The sequence below is a fragment of the Chrysemys picta genome, chromosome 6 (genome assembly GCF_011386835.1).
Source record: "Chrysemys picta bellii isolate R12L10 chromosome 6, ASM1138683v2, whole genome shotgun sequence".
Taxonomy (NCBI): domain Eukaryota; kingdom Metazoa; phylum Chordata; order Testudines; family Emydidae; genus Chrysemys; species Chrysemys picta.
This window is the reverse complement of record NC_088796.1, coordinates 48718037-48735881: the sequence shown is the minus strand read 5'-3', so window position 1 is coordinate 48735881 and position 17845 is coordinate 48718037. Positions and strand designations below refer to the sequence as shown.

At 46.1% G+C, this 17845-nt stretch overlaps 1 protein-coding gene across 17 annotated transcripts in view; it reads left to right on the top strand.

The window, feature by feature from the left end:
- Positions 1-17845, top strand: part of FCHO2 (FCH and mu domain containing endocytic adaptor 2) — a 211664-nt gene that overhangs the window by 13963 nt on the left and 179856 nt on the right. For all 17 annotated transcript variants that reach the window (XR_010602191.1, XR_010602189.1, XR_010602190.1 and 14 more), the window contains exon 2: positions 15480-15571. Coding sequence is in view for 14 of the 17 variants with exons in the window: in XM_065599080.1 (XP_065455152.1) it covers positions 15480-15571 (92 nt within the window). In the remaining 3 variants the exon portion in view is untranslated. The remainder of the gene's footprint in view (positions 1-15479; positions 15572-17845) is intronic.

Genomic DNA, 17845 nt, shown 5'->3' with positions numbered 1-17845 from the left:
ACCAAGTATTATTAACCAATAATAACCAATGATAAAAATAATATCATAATAAAAGCATCCTGATTGGTTATATCACAGTGTTTTAATATCATGTGTTGCAAAGCGCCACAGGAGACGCATTAAAAAGCCACTTGCAGCTCAGGAGTCTGAGTATCACTACCCTAGACAGACTTTTAAGAAACTTTCCACTCTAACGGATTGAGGCATGTTGCATGCACCAGATCAGTGTGCCTCTCCAGTTGCTGCAGAATTGTCTCATGCTTTTAGCCCTGAACATATTGTCAAAGGAAGGACCTTAGGGGACCTATTGGACCCCAGGAGATGGATCTAGAGCCAGATGATCAAACCTCATCTGATGAGAACACCCGGCACCGCGTCTTTGGTGCGCAGCGAGGCACCGTCGTCAGCTCGGCACAGCTCTCCCAGTAAGAAGCAAGGGAAGACTCAGCGGCGTCGAGAGAAGGAGAGGGGTGAGGCCAGACCTGAGTTGGGCAGCCCACGATCCCCGTCGGGACAGAGACCTCCGACTCGCGCTGAGCGGAGTAGTCCGATCCCGTCCGCGTGAGCCTCGCCTGAAGTGTGCATGCCTTCGACGCCAGAGGCAGCTCAGGCCGCGCGTGATATCCTAGCCCTTCTGGTGCCGGGAGCGCCACCTCAGTCGGGCCCCCGGTCCCGTGGAAAGCCTCCTCTCCTGGGAGCTATGGAAAGGGTACCTCAGGATTTCCAGGGCAAGGGATTCTACTCCAGGTATTTCCTCATCCCGAAGGCAAAGGGCGGGCTTCGGCCCATCCTTGACTTGCGGATTCTCAACCGCTTTCTGGTTCGTTGCAAATTCCGCATGGTGTCCCTGGCCTCTATTAGTCCATCCCTAGACCAGGGGGATTGATTTGTGGCACTGGACCTCCAGGATGCGTACTTCCACATCCACATAGTCGAGGGTCACAGGCGTTTCCTCTGTTTTCTGGTAGGTCAGGACCACTTCCAGTTTATGGTCCTCCCCTTTTGCCTCTCTACTGCCCCCAGGGTATTTACAAAATGCATGGCGGTGGTGGCGGCCCACCTCAGGAGGAAAGGGCTGCAGATCTTCCCCTACCTCGATGACTGGCTGCTCAAGGGCCGGTCTCGGTCTCTGGTGCAGCAGCAGATGAATTTCCTGCTGGACACCTGCGCAGATCTAGGCCTACTGGTGAACGAGGAGAAATCCATGTTAATTCCAGTTCAGCGCATAAGCTTCATAGGGGCGCTGTTAGATTCCCGGGTGGCCACTGCCTCCCTCCCACGGGACAGATTCGAGACGCTCAGAGCTCTCATCGCCTTGGTCACGACCTTTCCGGTAACCACGGCACAGGTGTGCCTTCAAATCCTAGGCCACATGGCAGCATGCACCTATGTGGTGCAACATGCCAGGTTCCGGAGGAGGCCCCTTCAGTTTTGGCTGGCTCTTGGTACTCCCAGGCCAGGGACGGCCTGGACAAGGTCCTCATGGTGCCGCCAATGATGGTGGCAGACCTCCAATGGTGGTCCCTCCCGAGCAACGTGCTCCGGGGTATCCCCTTCCGAGAGCCGCCTCCCTCACTAGATCTAGTGTCGGATGCCTCGGACCTGGGCTAGGGAGCCCCCTGCAGGTCTTCAGGACCCAGGGTATGTGGTCATCAGAGGAACTGACCTTGCACATAAACGTCAGGGAGCTCAGGGCCGTACGCCTGGCATGTGTGGCATTTTGCCAGCTCATACAAGGGAAGGTGGTCAGAGTCCTCACAGACAACACGACCGCCATGTATTACGTCAACAAGCGGGGGGGACACGTGTTCCCGGGCCTTTTGCCAGGAAGCCCAGCTCCTGTGGGAATTCTGTATAGCCCACAACATACTCCTGCAGGCCTTTTACCTGCCCGGCAAGAGCAACATGCTCGCGGATCGACTGAGCAGGGTGTTCTCCCAACATCACGAGTGGTCCCTGCACAAGGAGGTGGCCAGGTGGATCTTCCTACAGTGGGGCACTCCCCAGTTAGACCTGTTTGCTACTGCCCAGAATTGCCTGTGTCCACAATTCTGCTCCAGGGCGGGAGAGGGTGAAGGGGTGATATCGGACGCATTCCTGATCCCATGGTTGGGGCACCTGTTTTACACCTTCCCACCCTTCCCCCTAATAGGCAGGGTCCTACAGAAGGTGAAGTCAGACGGGGCGAAGGTTAGCCTCATAGCCCCGGATTGGGCCCGTCAACATTGGTACGGGACCCTACTACAACTCTTAGCGGCCCCCCCTTGCAGACTGCCGCTTTGCCCGGACCTCCTCTCCCAGGAGGAAGGTCGTCTCCTTCATCCCAATCTAGCCGCGCTCCACCTGACAGCGTTGCTACTCCATGGTTAAATGAGGAGGAAGGGAGGTGTTCTGAGCATGTGAGAAGGGTCCTGCTGGAAAGTAGGAAACCCTCCACGCGTCGAACCTACCTGGCTAAGTGGTATCGGTTCTCTATATGGGCAAGGGATAAAGGTTCCTCTCCCTCTTCCGAATCTATCCAGCTTGTCCTCGATTACCTCCTGTCCCTTAGGACCCAAGGGCTGGCGCCCTCCTCCATCAGGGTGCACCTGGTGGCCATTTCGGCTTTCCATCCCCCAGTGCATGGCCTGTCTGTGTTTTCTCGTCACATGATGGCCCGGTTTCTGAAAGGGTTAGATCGGGCATTCCCTTACGCCAGACCCCCGGTCCCGCTCTGGGACCTAAACCTAGTACTCTCCCGCCTCACAGGACCTCCCTTTGAGCCATTAGCCACGTGTTTGTGGAAGGTGGCATTCTTAGTGGCTATCACCTCAGCCCGCCAGGTCTCCGAGCTCAGGGCCCTGACCTCTGAACTGCCATATACGGTCTTCCATAAGGACAAGGTTCAGCTCCGCCCTCACCCTGCCTTTTTGTCGAAGGTTGTCGCAGCTTTTCACATGGATCAGGATATTTTCCTCCCGATCCTCTGTCCTAAGCCCCATTCCTCCAATGAGGAACGCCGCATGCACATGTTAGACGTGCGCAGAGCGCTGGCCTTTTATCTGGACAGAACCAGGCCATTTAGGAAGTCTCCCCAGCTGTTCATTGCTTCGGCCGAGCGCATGAGGTGACAACCGGTGTCCACCCAGCGGATTTCCCGCTGGATCACCTCGTGCATTCGCACCTGTTATGACCTGGCAGGGATTTCCCCCACCTCCTATTGTGAAGGCTTATTCGACGAGAGCCCAGGCCTCATCAGCAGTCTATGTGGTTCATGTCCCCATTCAGGACATCTGTAGGGCTGCTACGTGGTCCTTCGTCCACACTTTTTCATTGCACTATGCAATCATCTCCAAACGAGGGATGACACGCGGTTTGGTAGGGCGGTGTTCCACCTGGGTAACTCTTAAAACTTTACACTTAAACTCCTACCCACCTCCATCAGGTTTAGCTTGGAGTCACTTATAGTGGAATACACATGAGCAATCACTCGAAGAAGAAAGGACAGTTACCTGTTCCGTAACTGGCGTTCTTCGAGATGTGGTGCTCAGGTGTATTCCACGTCCCGCCCTCCTTTCCCTCTGTCAGAGTTGTCTGGCAAGAAGGAACTGAGGGTGGTGAGGAGCACGCAGCCCCCTTTATGGCGCGATATGCCGGTGCCACTCCAGGGGTCGCAGCGGTGCTCCCCCACTACGGATACTGCTAAGGGAAAAACTTCCGGCACCGGAGCGCGTGGCAAGCACGCACACCTATAGTGGAATACACCTGAGCAACACATCTCGAAGAACGCCAGTTACGGAACAGGTAACTGTCCTTTCTTTCTCCCTCATCTGCAAGACAAAGTGATACAAGTGGGTCAGATAATATGACAGCAATGTTCTATGTCAGCAAACAAGGAGGAGCTCATTCTAGACAGCTGTGCAAGGAAGCTGTGGAATTGTGGAATTGGTGCGTTCATCATGATATTTATCCCATAGAGCAAGTCAACAGCTCGTGGATCTTTTGAGCAGGAATAGCAGACAGCAGCACAAATAGTCACTTGAAGAATTCAGTAGTAATGAGATATTCTCTTTGGGAGTATCCACAGATAGATCTGTTTGCAATGAAATGCAATTCAAAATGTCCAAAGATTTGTTTTAGAGCAGAAGCAGACATTCTGTAAGTGTTGTAAGTAAGACCACAAGAAGTAATTCTTCCACTCTACTCCATGCTGATTAGGCCTCAACTGGAGCATTGTGTCCAGTTCTGGGCACCACATTTCAGGAAAGATGTGGACAAATTGGAGACAGTCCAGAGAAACCAACAAAAATAATTTGTTTTCTAGACCTTTACTCATGAGGGAAGATTGAAAAAATTGGGTTTGTTTAGTCTGGAGAAGAGAAGACTGAGAGGGGACTTGAAAATTGTTACAAGGAGGAGGGAGAAAAATTGTTGTTCTTAACCTCTGAGGATAGAACAAGAATCAATGGGCTTAAATTGCAGCAAGGGAGGTTTAGGTTGGACATTAGGAGAAACTTCCTAACTGTCAGGGTAGTTAAGCACTGGAATAAATTGCCTGGAGAGGTTGTGGAATCTCCATCATTGACAATTCTTAAGAGCAGATTAGACACAAACCTGTCAGCAATGGTCTAGATAATACTTAGCCCTGCCATGAGTGCAGGGGACTGAACTTGATGACCTCTTGAGATCTCTTCCAGTCCTATGATTTTACGATTCTGTCCATATCAGATGCGTTTCTCATCTACTGGGGAATAGATTTTCTTTATGGTGTTCCCCATCTATACTCATTCAAAGTATTATAAAGAAAATAAGACAGAACAAGGTCAGAATATTTTGACTGCTCCAGCTTGGGGCAAGACAGAAATGACTTACAGACCATCATCTATCCAAAATAGTGTTTGTGTCTCAGGGTATGTCTACGCTACGGGATTACTCCGATTTTACAGAATTTGATTTTTGGCAACCGATTGTATAAAGTCGAGTACATGTGGCCACATTAAGCACATTAATTCGGCGGTGTGCATCCGTGTACCGAGGCTAGCGTCGACTTCCAGAGCGTTGCACTGTGGGTTGCTATCCCATAGTTCCAGCAGTCTCCCCCGCCCATTGGAATTCTGGGTTGAGATCCCAATGCCTTATGGGGCAAAAAAAATTGTCGCTGGTGGTTCTGGGTACAGCCTCACCCCTCCCTCCGTGAAAGCAACGGCAGACAACTGTTTCGCGCCTTTTTTCCTGGGTGAACTGTGCAGACGCCATACCACGGCAAGCATGGAGCCTGCTCAGTTCAAGACAGCAGTCCTGAACATTGTAAATACCTCGCGCATTATCGTGCAGTTTATGCTGAACCAGGATCTGAAAAACCAGGCAAGGAGGAGGTGGCTACGGCAGCATGGCAACGAGAGAGATGAGGACATGGACACAGAATTCTCTCAAACCGTGGGCCCCGGCGCTTTGGAGATCATGCTGTTAATGGGGCAGGTTATAATGGTGGAACGCCGATTCTGGGCCCGGGAAACAAGCACAGACTGGTGGGACCGCATAGTGTTGCAGGTGTGGGATGATTCCCAGTGGCTGCAAAACTTTTGCATGCGTAAAGGCACTTTCATGGAACTTTGATTTGCTTTCCCCTGCCCTGAAGCGCCAGAATACCAAGATGAGAGCAGCCCTCACAGTTGAGAAGTGAGTGGCAATAGCTCTGTGGAAGCTTGCAATGCCAGACAGCTACCGGTCAGTCGGGAATCAATTTGGAGTGGGCAAATCTACTGTGGGGGCTGCTGTGATGCAAGTAGCCAAAGCAATCACTGAGCTGCTGCTACCAAAGGTAGTGACTCTGGGAAATGTGCAGGTCATAGTAGATGACTGCTACAATGGGATTCCCTAACTGTGGTGGGGCGATAGATGAAACCCAATATCCCTATCTTGGCACCAGGGCAGCCAATACATAAACTGCAAGGGGTACTTTTCAGTGGTGCTGCAAGCACTGGTGGATCACAAGGGACGTTTCACCAACATCAACATGGGCTGGCCGGGAACGGTTCAGGAACGCTTGCGTCTTCAGGAACACTAATCTGTTTAAACGGCTGCAGCAAGGGATTTACTTCCCAGACCAGAAAATAACCGTTGGGGATGTTGAAATGCCTATAGTTATCCTTGGGGACCCAGCCTACCCCTTAGTGCCATGGCTCATGAAGTCATACACAGGCAGCCTGGACAGTTGTCAGGAGCTGTTCAACTACAGACTGAGCAAGTGCAGAATGGTGTAAAATGTGCATTTGGATGTTTAAAGGGTCGCTGGCGCACTTTACTGACTCACTCAGACCTCAGCCAAACCAATATTCCCATTGTAATTGCTGCTTGCTGTGTGCTCCACAATCTCTGTGAGTAAGGGGGAGACCTTTATGGCGGGGTGGGAGGTTGAGGCAAATTGCCTGGCCGCTGATTACGCCCAGCCACACATCAGGGCTATTAGAAGAGCACACCAGGAAGCGCTGCGCATCAGAGAAGCTTTGAAAACCAGTTTCATGATTGGCCAGGCTACGGTGTGAAAGTTCTGTTTGTTTTTCCTTGATGAAAACCCGCCCCCTTGATTGACTCATTCCCTGTAAGCAACCCACCTTCCCCCTTTGATCGCAGCTTGCTTTCAAAGGAAATAGTCACTGTTGTTTAAAAATCGTGTATTATTTATTAATTGATTATAAAAAGAGGGAGAGAACTGACAAGGTAGCCCGGGTGGGGTTTGGGAGCAGGGAAGGAAAAGGCCACTTCAAAAGTTCAGAATAATGACAGCCTTTTGCTTGGGCTGTCCACTGGGGTGGAGTGGCAGGGTGTATGGAGCCTCCCCCCCGCGTTCTTATACGTCTGGGTGAGGAGGCTATGGAACTTGGGGAGGGCGGTTATACAGGGGCTGCAGCAGCACTCTGTGATCCTGCTGCCATTCCTGAAGCTCCACCAGACGCCGGAGCATGTCCGTTTGCTCACACAGCAGCCCCAGCGTTGCATCCTGCCTCCTCTGATCCTCCTGCCGCCATCTCTCATCTCGAGCATCCCTCCTGTCCTCACGTTGGTCCCTCCTGTCCTCACGTTCACTGGCATCTTTCCTGTACTTTGATACCATGTCCTTCCACTCATTTAGATGAGCTCTTTCATCGCGGGTCGATTGCATGATTTCTGAGAACATTTCATCTCGCGTGCGTTTTTTTCGCTGCCTTATCTGAGAGAGCCTTTGGGACGGAGGAGGGAGGCTTGAAAAATTTGCAGCTGTGGGAGGGAGGGGAAAAAGGGAGAGAAGTATTTAAAAAGCTACATTTTACAGAACAATGCTTATACTCTTTCACGGTGAACAACACTATTCACATTACATAGCACATGTGATTTCGGTACAAGGTCGCATTTTGCATCTTAATATTGAGTGCCTGCGACTTTGGTTTTAGAGATCACAGACGCAGGTCCGGGCAACAGAATTCGGCTTGCATGCAGCCATGGTCAGCCATTGTCTTTCGGCTTCTGTAACCTTCATTAAAGCAGCGCCCTCCTTTCCCATACCAAGCAAAGCCCGTTGAGTGCTGCGGTTTTCCTGTTAACGTTCAGCAGCAGAAACCAAACTAAACCCCGCCACTACCCATCCAATTCTCTGGGATGATCTCTTTACCCCTCCTCCCACCGCGTGGCTAGTATCAGGGAAGATCCCTGCAGAAACCAAACTAACCCCCCCCCTCCAATTCTGTGGGATGATCGCTTTACCCCTCCCCCCACCGCGTGGTTGGTATCAGGGAAGATCCCTGCTAGCCAAACGCAAAAAGCTCAGCACCAATGCCCCCTCTCCCTTCCCACCGCTTGGCTAACTGCAGGGAAGGATTTCTTTTCAGCCACAGGCAAACAGCCCAGTAGGAACGGCCACCTCTGTCCCCTTAATTAAATTCCTGTATTTCAACCAGGTTACCATGAATGAGATCACTCTCCTGAGGATAACACAGCGAGATAAAGAACGGATGTTACTTGAATGCCAGCAAACACCGGGACCATACACTGCCAGGCTTTGTCATGCAATGATACCAGATTACTTGCTATTAGCATGGCGTGGTCAAGTGTCCTACCATGGAGGACGGAATAAGGCTGCACTGCCCAGAAACCTTCTGCAAAGGCTTTTGGAGTACCTCCAGGAGAGCTTCATGGAGATGTCCCTGGAGGATTTCCGCTCCATCCCCAGTCACGTTAACAGACTTTTCCAGTAGCTGTACTGGCCACGAATGAATCCCAAGTCCTCAGGGCAAATTAATCATTAAACATGCTTGCTTTTAAACCATGTTTTATATTTACAAAGGTACACTCACCGGAGGTCCCTTCTATGGCTTCATGGTCTGGGATAATGCCTTGGGAGGGTACTTCAGTCAGGCTGAGAAAAAGATCCTGGCTGTTGGGGAGAACAGTGTGCTGCGTGCTCTCCGCAAGCTCGTCATCCTCCTCCTCATCTTCCCCATCTGCAGAATCCTCAGGCATGGCTGAGAGTACTCCCTCCTCGGAATCCATGGTCAGGGGTGGGGTAGTGGTGGCGGCCCCCCCTAGAATTGCATGCAGCTCAGCGTAGAAGTGGCATGTCTGCAGCTCTGCACTGGACCTTCCGTTTGCTTCTTTGGTTTTCTGGTACGCTTGTCTGAGCTCCTTAACTTTCACGTGGCACTGATATGAGTCCCTATTGTGGCCTCTCTCCATCATGCCCTTGGAGATTTTTTCAAATGTTTTGGCATTTCCTCTTTTGGAATGTAGTTCTGCTAGCACGGAATCCTCTCCCTGTATAGTGATCAGATCCAGTACCTCCCGTACGGTCCATGCTCGTGCTCTTTTTCAGTTCTCGGACTGCATGGTTACCTGTGATGATGAGCTCTGCGTGGTCACCTGTGCCCTCCACGCTGGGCAAACAGGAAATGAAATTCAAAAGTTCGCTGTGCTTTTCTTATCTACCTGACCAGTGCATCAGAGTTCCGATTGCTGACCAGAGCGGTCACAATGGTGCACTGTGGGATAGCTCCCAGAGGCCAATACCGTCGAATTTCGTTCACACTAACCCTAATTCGAACCGGCAATGTTGATTTCAGCGCTACTCCCCTCGTCGGAGAGGAGTACAGAAATCGATTTTAAGAGCCCTTTATGTCGAAGTAAATGGCTTCATTGTGTGGACGGGTGCAAGGTTAATTCGATTTAACGCTGCTAAATTCGACCTAAACTCATAGTATAGACCAGGCCTCAGTAACCACAGATTTCCTGACCCATTTGGGTGGTTGGATTTACTTCTCAGAACCTCACTCTTGATAGCGTGGACCATGGGACCTTGAAATGTCCCATTTGATTTGAATTCAACAGATTTTACTAAATTCCAGTAACAATCAACCTGCGGCTGCTATGACCACAAATGGAAAAAGTTTTCTGTTTGGGCAAATATTAACAGAGATCCAGCATTAGCCTCCTCTATTCAGCCCCTTCTAGAGTATTTGCTTCATTTTAAGCCATTAGGAGACTCTATATTATTCATTAAAGTACACTTAGCTATTTCTGTGCACCAGGTACTAACTGATAAGACTGTATTTATCCATGGTACAGCTGAGAGATTCATGGAAGAATTAATTAAAGTTTTATCATCCAGTCAAAGAACATACACTAAGAAGGGATCTTAACAGGACGGCTTGAGTTAAATTGAAAGTGGGTTTATTCACTGATGTAAAATTTTTTTAGTTATTTTCCTAAGGAAAGGTTCATTTTCTGGAGTTGGTATAACCATTAAAACATGTTGATTTGCAAATAGATATAGCCTTTACACTAAATTTGGTAAGTTTTATTAGCTAAGAAGATGCACTTTATTTTTGCAAATGTATTTAAACAATTACAGACGCTCCCCGACTTACGCAAGCGTTCCGTTCCCGAACGCCTTGCGTAAGTCAGAAACGTATACACAACCATTATGCAAAAAAAAAAAAAAAAAAACCCTCCGATTTCTAGTTTACGGAACTTTTTCCATAAGTGCGGATTTACATAAGTCGGGTTTGCATAATCTGGGGGTCATCTGTATGTAGCTTAACATACATTTATTCAGTCTCTTCATTTTTACATTTAGTTATGTTCGAAAATCGTGAATATTTCTTACGATATGATTTTGTACTTAGACTTTGTCAAGCTGCATTTGAGTGGGAATTGGAAATGGTATTGTTAAATGTGAAGGGAATTAAGGTCTTAAGGTATGGAAAAGGTTGAGAACCACCACATTATGAAAAGTAAGGGGAATAACTTCTAAAATTTAAGTTCAAAAGTGGTGTGTTTCAAGATATTTAGAAATATGTTAGTGTGTGAATTGTGGAATTTGTGGGGACTGTGTTGGTTTAGCTTGGGGAGACTAAATAAATGTGAAGAAAATAGAACAGCATTTTATAAAGGGAACATTTAAAAATGTTTCCTCTGCATTGGTTTACTTTAAACACATGTATAGAAGATTCTGTTGTCCTCTGAAGAGTTATTGTGCCCAAATTTGGAAACTAAATTGTCTCATGAAAATATAAACAGTAATTTTAGTTCTGTCTGAATTAAAAATTTTAGTGAACCCTTGTCTGTGGAGTTGTTTCTAATACCTTATTGCCTCCATAGTGTGGGGGCAGAGGAATGGGAGTTCCTAGGTCAGGTGAAAACTGTAGTAAGTTTAATAGTCATCTATTGTTGAACCAGTATTCAAGGACTGTTTTATAGCTTTATGTTGGTCTACATTTTAGATGTGCAAAGCAGTGTGATGACCGAGAAGGGGAGTAGGTATTGAATTGGCTACGGTTAGCATTTGCAAATAGCCTATCTAGAGTAAATAAATACAATTCTGGCTTCTGCTCACCGTGATTTGCTGATTATGGACTCTTTGATCTTAAGGTATTTTCTGATTTATGTCCCTGTGTATGCAGTACTAAGAACTTTCTTGCATTGAGTTTGGTAACGTTGGCCTTAACTGCTGATTGAGCCAAGACTTCTCATTTCACTTTTTTCAGTTTGGAGTTAGACCAGTAGTTGAAACAAAAAGACTACACAAATAAAGTGGAAAGACTTAAATCTGTTAGCCAAACAAGTTATATTTTTCTATTAACCAGATTTTTCTGTTCCTTTTTTCTGAGCTATGAGCTCCAGGAAACTGCGCCAGCAACACTACACCAGTGTTAAATTGAAAAAAAATGTTAATCCATTAATAGTTTACTGTGCTTAACTCTATGCAAGATAGTCCATTTACATACCTGTAAAAAGACTACATTGGTACAGACGTGTATGTGTAACTACAGCTAAATCAATCTGCAACTTGCTGATCTTTATATCCACCTTTTTTTTTAACAATGTGATGAATGGTAACCGGAAAATTAAAATAAGATTAATACTTTTAATGTTGTTTGGAACCAGTAAAGTGCAAAACCCCCAAAATTACTGAGAGGTAGATCAGTGATACTCAGACTGAGGCTCAAGAGCCACAAGTGGCTCTTGACTGTGTCTCCTGCGGCTCTTTGCAGCACAGGATATTAACAACTGCTCTACAGCCAAAATGCTTCGGAAATAAATGTAGTCAAACTTTACTAATTCTGGGTCACTGAGAACGAAAATGATGTTTAAAATTGTTGATTGGCTCTAGTTTTCAAGATATGCTATTGGGTCAGTATATACGACCCTTGACTTGGGAATGGCAGAGGATAAGTGAGTTATAAAGGGAAGGGATCTCAATTTAAACCAGAAATGACTAAATACATCTTTGACTGGATCTATGAATAAATCTATGACTGTGTTTGGACAGTACTTGCTTTTTAGGCAAAACAATGAATGATGCAATCTGAAGCTGGTATTGCATCATACATGATATGAATTGCATCATGTTATTCCTAGAAGTCATGGATGATGCAGTCATAACGAAGCTTACATCACTCTGCTGAACAAATTGCCCTATATCAGCTCTAGAAATCATACAGTGTCGTGCTCTCTTATTTGTCAGTGTTTGATTTTGCAAAGGGACACATTTCTGTTTTGCCAAAGTGAGCAGAGATGCCTCGTACTTGTGTGAACAGTGCAGATAACTTCTGCTATGTTTGGTGAAGTGACTTTTGCATCACAAAAGCGCAGTATAATCACTATGGTTAAGAAAGCCTATCACCTTTATTTTGGCTGCAAAATTGGAGATCAGGACAAGAGGTGGGCCCCACACATATGCTGCAACACTTGTGCAACAAATCTTCGCCAGTGGTTGAACAGGAAAAGGAAATCTATGCCTTTTGCAGTGCCAATGATTTGGAGAGAGCCAACAGATCAGACCAGCAATTGTTACTTCTGCATGGTGCCTCCAGTTGGGAAAGGTGTGTCAAAGAAGAAAAAGTGGACTGTGCATTATCCAAACATTCCATCAGTTATACACCCAGTAACCCACAGAGAAGGACTGCCGGTTCCTGATGCACCAGAATCATTCTCACTTGAGTCAGACGAGGAAGAGGATGAAACTTCTGGTCCTGAACCATCAATGTCACAGGACCCAAATTTTCTCCCATCCTCCTCCTCTGAACCACCCCTCATAACACAAGGTGAACTGAATGACCTTGTCAGGGATTTGGAACTACCCAAGAGTAAGGCAGAGCTGTTGGGCTCCAGACTACAGCAGTGGAATCTCCTGGCAGGTGATGTTAGGGTTTCCATGTTCCGTGAACGTCAAAAGGATCTTGTCCCATTCTTCTTCATGGAAGGTGATCTTGTAGCCTGCAACAACATCGATGGTGTGATGGCAGCCCTCAACATCGTTCACGATCCAGATGAGTGGAGACTGTTCATTGATTCATCGAAGACGAGTCTTAAAGCTGTTTTACTGCATAATGGCAATGTTTTGCCATCAATTCCAGTTGGTCATGCAGTCCATATGAAGGAAACCTATGACAACATGAAACAACTTTTGAGGTGCATAAACTATGACCAACATCAGTGGCAGCTTTGTGGCGATTTGAAGGTTGTTGCTCTCTTGCTTGGTCTGCAGACTGGATACACAAAGTACTGTTGTTTTCTCTGCGAATGGGTTAGTTGTGCAAGAGATTCCCTACATCAAGAAAGATTGGCCACTTCGACAGTCATTGGAGCCTGGGAGGAAAAGTGTTCAGCATCCACCACTTGTTGAATCAAGGAAGATTTTGTTACCACCCTTACACATCAAGCTGGGTCTGATGAAGAACTTTGTCAAGGCAATTGACAAAACACAAGCAGCTTTCAAGTACCTCCGTGGAAAATTTCCAAGGTTAAGTGAAGCTAAGATAAAGGAAGGTGTCTTTGTTGGTCCTCAGTTTCGTGAACTTCTTCGAGATGATACATTTGACCATGCACTGCGTGGCAAGGAAAAGACGGCATGGAAAGCCTTCCAGTTAGTGGCAATAAATTTTCTCGGAAACAACAAGGCAGACAACTACAGGTTGTTGGTGGAAAACCTCCTCAAGGCATACAAAAGCCTTGGTTGCAACATGTCACTAAAGATACATTTTTTGCACTCTCACCTTGATTTTTTCCCACCGAACTGCGGAGCAGTGACGACGAGCACGGCGAGCTATTTCGCCAGGACATTGCAACAATGGAGAAACGCTATCAGGGCAAATGGAGCCCATCAATGCTTGCAGACTATTGCTGGACAGTGACAAGAGATGCTCCATTTAATGAATACAAGAGACAAGCCAAGAAGCGCCGAGTAGACACTGAATAGGACTAAACTATGTACATAATAGTTTTTTGTCTTTTGTTTCATAATAAATTTTATTTAGATAACCCTTTTGCTGATTTTTAAAGTGTTACATAAACAGGACAGGTGAAATCTTATCATGTAAAGCAACCATAAACACATGAAAAGACCTAGGTTTACAATTTATGATTAAAACTCTACTATCTACACACTATACATAGACATAAAATGTAAAAACTTAAATATCTTAGAAACAGTAGCCAATCAGTTGTTTTAATTGTCATATTTGAATTCAGCACATCAAAATACATAATAAATAGCACATTTTATCTCTGAAGCAGACTTCTCAAAAATTGTAGACCAGTGTTAGTAACTAATCTAAGTTACTAACTAATCAAGATGCTTTTACCGTGTTATTAATCAATTGTAGTTGATAAAATAATACTTGGTCAGTCATTTTGCTGTGAGAATAATATACACTAAATATTTCCCCTGTCACACTGTTTTTTAAATAGAAATATATAGTACTATAGTAAATGAAACAGTGAATTCACATTACTGTGGCTCTTTTGGGTAGTGTTGATCGCTAATTTAGGTCCTGAGGTCTGAGAATCACTGAGGTAGATGATAGAAGGTGGTCCAGTTCAGATTGCTATTATATTGTTGTTTAATTGTTATATAGAACACCTTTTAAGCTTGGTACATTATGAAGATAACTGTCCATGCCACTTAGTGCTCTAAAATCTAAATATCGCATATATAATTGATGATAGGCAAAGGGGGGTGGTAGGGGATAGAAGAGAGAGATTAATGGTTTTAGCCATTTTACCAAATATTATAGAGGGAAATGTGACAAAATTTGGCACGGGCCTGGATTTGTGGAAAGAAGAATGTGAAAAGTGAGTTTAAGTGACCAAGAAGACTGTGATTGGTCAGTAGTGATAGAGAAGAGGGAAAGGGTAGGTAGTGCAGAAGGAAAGAGGAGTTCAATGTTTGACAAGTTTTGTTTTGAGAAGGTGATGTTAAGACATGCAAGAGGAAATATCAGAAAGACAGGAAGATAGATGAGTCTGGAAAGAATAGGATAGAGTGGATTGGAGAGAGAGATTTAAGTAATCAACACAGAGATAGTAACACACCATGGGAGTATATTAGGTCATTCAGGGAGTCTGTGTAGAGGAAAGAGAAGAGAGGATGAAGGACAGACTTTTTGGGAACAACAACAGAGAAAGAATGCAGCACTGAAGGAGTACCTTGCAAGGTGTGGGAGGTTAGGATGGCGGGGGTTTAGTAATACAGAAGCCCAAGGAAAAGAGGGTCTTCAACGTAGCATAGAAAATGTGCATACGAAAGAGTGGCCATGGCTTGGCAAGGAGTTCATTTGTGACTACTGGGTTAATTGTTTGTAGTGTTTTTGTAGTTGTTTGTCCCATGATACTAGAGAGACAAGGCGGGTGAGGTAATATTTTTTTATCTGACCAACTTCCGTTGGTGAAAGAGACAAGCTTTCAAGTTACACAGAGCTCTTCTGAAGGACAGCTGAAGGACACCTACCTTGTCTCTCTATTGGGTTAATTGTAAATTGAGTGATTAGGAAATAAGGTGGGCTGGAGCAGATCAAGAAAGCAGTTGGTGGACAGAAGTTGAGGCATAAGGAACAGCCAGCCTGTTCAAAGAGGGTGAAAGTTAATCACCTGTTACAATGTATAGGTACAATACTTTGTTGTATAATTGTTTTAATAAGTTGTGCGTCATAGTTCTGATTAAACTATGAAGTCTTTTTATTAATTTTTAGGGGGAAAGGAACAATGGCTTTGATGTCCTCTATCATAACATGAAACATGGACATCTATCAACAAAAGATTTAGCAGATTTTATAAGAGAAAGGTAAGTATTTACCTTACTATTCCTGAATCTTAGCACACCTGTGTGTGTTTACTTTTGAACGTTTGATTATGTAATGTGATGGTATGCCTATATTTTATGGCTTTCACGGCTCTGCTATATTTTTCACTCCTTTCAAGGTTCTTTAGGCATTACTCTGCTTACAAATGCATGTTGTCTCTTTCACTTCAGTTATTAGTTCATTTCTACTGTGCGGCAGGGCCGCCCAGAGGGGTGGGGAAGTGGGGCAATTTGCCCCGGGCCCCGCAGGATTCCCCCCCCCACCACCTCCGCCTTTCCCCATCCCCCAGTGCCTCAGTGCGCCGCGTCCAGGAGCGGCCCTGGACAGCACTGCAGTGGCGTGGCTCGGGCCTCGGCCTGAGGTCCTCCCGTTCAGAGCCATGTGGTAAGGTGGTGGGGTGCGAGCTCTGGCGGGCCGAGCGGCAGGAGCTCCTGGACGCAGCTCGCTCAGGCTCTGGGAGAGGGGGAAGCGGCATGGTAAGCCCCTCTGAGCCGGGCACACCCCGACCCCATCCCCCCCCCAGCTCTGACCCCCGCTTCCGAACCCAGCCCCTCTGAGCCGGGCACCCCCACAACCCCATCCCCCGCCCAGCCCCTCTGAGCCGGGCACTCTCCCTGACCCCATCCCCTGCCCAGCCCTGACCCCCAGCTCTGAGCCCAGCCTCTCTGAGCCGAGCACCCACCCGCCCCCATCCCCCGCCCAGCTCTGAGCCCAGCCCCTCTGAGCCGAGCACCCACCCGCCCCCATCCCCCGCCCAGCGCTGACCCCCAGCTCCGAGCCCAGCCCCTCTGAGCCGGGCACCCACCCGCCCCCATCCCCTGCCCAGCGCTGACCCCCAGCTCTGAGCCCAGCCCCTCTGAGCCGGGCACCCACCTGCCCCCCATTCCCCCCCTGATCCCATTTTCCCCCCCCAGCCCCTCCGAGCCCAGCCCCCCTCTGGGCACTCCCCGACCCCGAGCCTAGCTCTGGGCAATAGTAGCGCCACCCCCAGGCAGCGACAGCCCATTGGCACCAACCATCACCATCACCCAGCGATAGCCCATTATGTAATTGCAAATGTATACATACCATTAAAGCATTTAATGTTTTTAAGTAATGTATTTTGTATATTTTCAAATTATTAAAAAATAATTTTTGAATGTTTTTCACTGGTTATTTTTTACATTTCCAAATACATGTTACTATAGTATTGCAACTTTTTTTTATGGAAGGGGCCCCTGAAATTGCTTTGCCGCAGGCCCCCTGAATCCTCTGGGCAGCCCTGTTTTGCGGATTTGATTTAGCTGACATTTGCCTTAGTGAGCTAAGAAGGGTAGAGATAGAGATGCCAGAATATTCAGTGTCAGTAGTCAACTGTTTAAAAAAAAAAATTTAGTGTACTATTATTTAATTGTTTGAAGAAAACCATTTATTTCTTTTCTTGGGCAGTAAAAACAATATTTGTTCTAGAAAGATTAGTGTGATCATTGTGCATAAAGTGAGAACAAACACACCCCCAGGCTCTAGTATAATACCTTGTAAAGTGAAATTCTCAAATTTAAAAAATAGCAGAAAAGAGAGACTGGGAATCAAAATAGAGTAAATGGGGATGTGAGAAGAAAATATAACCAATAAACAAGAGTGCCCACCATATTTTCAGAATTGGCAGGAGTGAGCTGCAGGACTAGCAACGTGACACTTAGGCCAACAAAATGTGCGTATCATATTTTTATATGATCAAGGGTAAATGCTCAGGAAAAACATAATGCAGACTAGCTTTTTTTATCATATTTTCCACCATTAATGGGACTCATGGCAAAGATTTTTTGTTGTTGTTCTTGCTTATACACATAATGCAGAGCACAAACTAGAATTTTATAATTTAGATTGTTTATCAAGTGACTTTAGAAAAGAGCTCTTAATAATAATGTAGATTTAATACTGAAACTTACAAAAGGGACACATTTTTATTGGACAAGTATAGATTTGTGGAACGCTTACTCTAAATCTTTTGGGGGTTTTTAGGGTACTTTAAAACTAAAGGGACTTGACATTTAAGGACAATTTTTTGTTTTTAAAAAAATAAATATTTATGTGAATTCTCTTCAAGGAATATTAGACTTCATTGAGAGTTTTGTATAAGTAAGTGTTGCAGGTTTAGGACTGTCAACAAAAATTGACCCACATAATTACAAGATATAGCTAAAGGAAGTTTAAAACTCTAATAAGAATATTATTGTAGTTTGATAATGTAAAGAAGGAAAACACAAATTGTG